Source organism: Dunckerocampus dactyliophorus, chromosome 5 (assembly GCF_027744805.1).
Source record: "Dunckerocampus dactyliophorus isolate RoL2022-P2 chromosome 5, RoL_Ddac_1.1, whole genome shotgun sequence".
Taxonomy (NCBI): Eukaryota; Metazoa; Chordata; class Actinopteri; order Syngnathiformes; family Syngnathidae; genus Dunckerocampus; species Dunckerocampus dactyliophorus.
This window is the reverse complement of record NC_072823.1, coordinates 8,776,878-8,780,512: the sequence shown is the minus strand read 5'-3', so window position 1 is coordinate 8,780,512 and position 3,635 is coordinate 8,776,878. Positions and strand designations below refer to the sequence as shown.

At 46.4% G+C, this 3,635-nt stretch overlaps 1 protein-coding gene across 1 annotated transcript; it reads right to left on the bottom strand.

Annotated features, from left to right (window-relative positions):
• Positions 1-864: 864 nt before the first annotated feature.
• Positions 865-2,628, bottom strand: ascl1b (achaete-scute family bHLH transcription factor 1b). The gene has a single exon (XM_054776923.1). The coding sequence runs from the start codon at positions 2,422-2,424 to the stop codon at positions 1,828-1,830; it is 597 nt and encodes a 198-aa protein (XP_054632898.1). The 5' UTR covers positions 2,425-2,628; the 3' UTR covers positions 865-1,827.
• Positions 2,629-3,635: the final 1,007 nt, after the last annotated feature.

The following is a 3,635-nucleotide window of genomic DNA, read 5'->3' as shown; positions in this document are numbered from 1 at the left end:
AGTCGTTCTACTGTAATTTTACTGTACTGTTAACTTGTTTTTCTTTTACACTTACTGTAGTTGTCAACGTTCCACTGTGTAAAGATAACGATCAAAACATCATCAGCTGATCAAAACTTGAAGACCACAGCCTTCAAAAGTCAAAATCTTGGTAAAAATGTGGATTCAGTGTCATTTTCGGTCGGGTATTCACACTGTCATGATCTCTTGATGACAAAGGCAAAAAATGTACATTTTTCGAACGCGGTCAGATCGTTGTGGTGCATATTCTTGAGCTACGGTCTTAATCCTTTGATCAAAAAATTTGCATTTTGAAACTCTACGTACAACCTCCTTAAGATCCAGCAGTGCAAAATGTAAATTCTTGCAACTTTCTATGGTCTTAGAATTTTGATCAGGAGTGTAGATAGGCTACTGAACTCGTGTAGCTTCTTCTGGCATCAGAGCTTAATGGTAGTAATTGTATTGAATCATTTTCAATAAAGGCTTTCCTCAATTTAAATAATGAGGCGCAAAGGAGGCACAATGGCGCCCGCAGTGGGGTGCAGTGCTCCGTGTTTTGCAGGAGATGTGCTTGTGATTGAGCCTTGCGTGAAAAACACAGTTGGAGATACAAGTAGTCTACAAGCCCAGGTTTTATTTAGATTGATCTCAGCCAACCCAATACGAATTTTGACCCGACTCATTGTCTTGCTGACTTTCCCGGGGCCGTATTTCAAATAGGCTTTGAGAAGAGTGAATTGCTCCCCCTCCTCCTTTCCCCCCGAAAAACACTCTCCCTCCAGGCGAAATCGTGCACTCCTGAAACAATGCAATGCATGAAACGTAATATTAATCTCCCCACCCTGAATACGGACAAAGAGTGGTGGAAGGTGCACGTCTCTGATGCTTATTGAGGGCCCAATTAAAGGTCACGGAAAAAGGGTGGGGGGTATAGAAGCACTCCATAGGTTGCGCACAGATGGAACCAAACCAACACAAGCATTTAATATAAATAGATTATTTATTTATTACAAAAGAGGTTTTACACAAAATATATCTGTTAAAATCGAATATTTACATTTGAGGCTACCGGAAGCGGAGAACAAGTGCATACATCAATAAAGATCTCCTATAGCAGGGGTGTCCAAAGTGTGGCCTGCAGCTCATTCTAAACATACAATTCCTAAAAAAATGTAAAAAGAGGTTAAAAAAAAAGAGCAAAAAATGCATAACATAAGAGGGAAAAGTTGAAATGTTGACAAAGCTGTCAAGAAAGCTTTTTATCTTTAAATATATTTTACGTGTTAGCATATTGGATTTTTTTTTTCAATGCATGCATCCTTGGATTTTTCAGTATGTGGCCTTCGGTGGAAAAACTTTGGACACCCCAGTCCTAGAGGATAAACTACAATCTGTCCCAGGTAGTAGCCATGATATTGCTGTCAGGTCACACGCTTACAAAACTTCATCCATGACAGATATGAGTGTAGAAAAATATGTCTTCATATGACAGTGAATGACAAGTAAGAAATGTATACACCATGTGAAGATAAGTTTGCTGACTCATCATCTTCCAGGACGCTGTGTCACCCATTAATTGCACTTATTCAGCAGTTTTACTTCAGCGTCAACATGACACAGTCCAACTCCTTCACTTTGTATGCAGCAGGGGTGGAGGTGGAGGTGGAGGTCCATCCCATCCGGCTTCTCCTCTGCTGTCATTATTGCTTGGCTGCTTCCCATGCAGAGGCAGTCAGGTGATGGAGGGAGTCACAGGCTAGTGTCCAGTCTCGGTCCCTGGCTTTTACGCACGGACGTGTACCGCCGTGGGGCTCTGCTGCTGCATCAGTACCGGTCGAACCAGGTGGTGAAGTCCAACAACTCCTGCTCCTCGGAGCTCAGGGGCTCGTAGCCGCCTTCGTCCGACGAGTACGCGGAGTGAGGCGACTCCGGGTCGGCTGAGTAGGTGTTGGAAAGCGTCGGTGAGGGCAAGCCGCACTGGAACGCCGCCGACACCGCGTCGTGCTCGTCTAAAAGCTGCTGCAAAGCCCTTATGTACTCCACCGCGGAGCGCAGAGTCTCCACCTTGCTCATCTTCTTGTTGGCGGCCCCGTTGGGCACATGCTGGCGCAACGTCTGGAAGCCCATGTTGACCTGCTTGACCCGGTTCCGCTCACGTTCATTCCGCCGCGCCACGGCCACCGGCTGCTGCTGAGGGATGGAGTAGCCCAGGCCGGTGAAGCTGAGGCGCCGCTTGCAGCGCAGCAGCTCGGGCGAGTTGGAGCGCTGTCTCTTCAGCACTTTGCTTCGGTTCTGGTGGGCCGCCGCCGCCCCGCTGCTGGCGTGTACGGCCGGGAGCGAGCAGTCCTGCGCGCTCAAACCGGCGCGTCTCTCGGTGAGCGCAAAGGTGAAGGAGGTATGCGTAGTGGTGATGGTCGCCATGTCCGTGTCAACTCCTGTGATGGATGCAAGTGATGCTTGGCGTGGGAGGGGGACCCGTGTGTCCAACGTGGTCTCTCTTGACTGCCGATGTGAGCCAAACGTTGGCAGTACTCCTCTTTTTCAACACGCGCCCTGACGCGCACCCCTCCCACGCACGCTCCGTGGCAATGCCCCGCCCCCGCTGTGTGATTCCTCCGCGGGCCAGGCGCGTGGCTCCGGGAGCTCAATAAACAATCTGAGCTTTCAGTGCGCGCCGAGCACGCGTTGGCCTCATTTGCATGCCAATGTCTCCAACTTGAAGGCCCATTGGTCCATTCAAACCATGCGAGAAGAAAGCAAGTCGAGGGGAGAGGAGGATAGACAGAAAAGACGAGGAGGGGAAAAAAAAAAGTGCATGGTTGGACTCTTTGAAATGCCTTTTGAATTTGACAATGTACCCCTGGCACGTCTTCAAATTATAAGTCTTCTTTCTCCTGCAGCTCTTTACAACCACAAATACCAAGACGCAGTGTGCTGTATCCAGGCTGCAGACCAATAGATGCTAAGCGTGTCTCTGTGCGCAGTAATTGGCCAGCGTGCAGAGAGGACACCATTAATGACATACATGTTTATGTGCACTTTATTCGACTTGGAATGCAAACGTAGTTCACCCCAATTCTACCTGCAGCTGCGCGGAAACATTTCAGCACCGTCTCGGAGTGGACAGTGGGCTTGCAGGTTTCCATCTGCGAGCACCTACAAGGAAGATTCATTGGCGGATTTTATTATTTACTTTACAACTTGTTTTTTTTTAGGGGGTGATGCACTTGATGTGGAAATCTCATGGGATCCAAAATACACAGTACTCTACACAGGATACAGAACATAAGACAGTTGCGCCCTCTGGTGGTAAAAATGAGTCATGACTGCACCGTGACGTTGCTCATATAAGTACGTATGCAAGAGCATCTCAATAACACTTCGAACATCGTGCAAAAGTAAATTGATTTGCTTAAAAATGTAATTTAAAAATTGTGAATTGAGGTTTTTATTAGTTTTATTAGCTATAATCATCAAAATTATGAAAAAAAAAAACACTTGAAATTTTCACTCTCTCTGTAATGAATGTAGCCTACAGGTTTATCTCAATAAATTCGAATATAGTTCAATTCTATTTATTAATTACATTTATTAAGAATTTTGTTTGTTTTGATTGCAAGCGTGTCGATGGA

What these genes read in the sequence shown, in the direction of transcription:
- ascl1b (XM_054776923.1), bottom strand. Translation starts at nt 2,424, where the DNA reads ATGGCGACCATCACCACTACGCATACCTCCTTCACCTTTGCGCTCACC.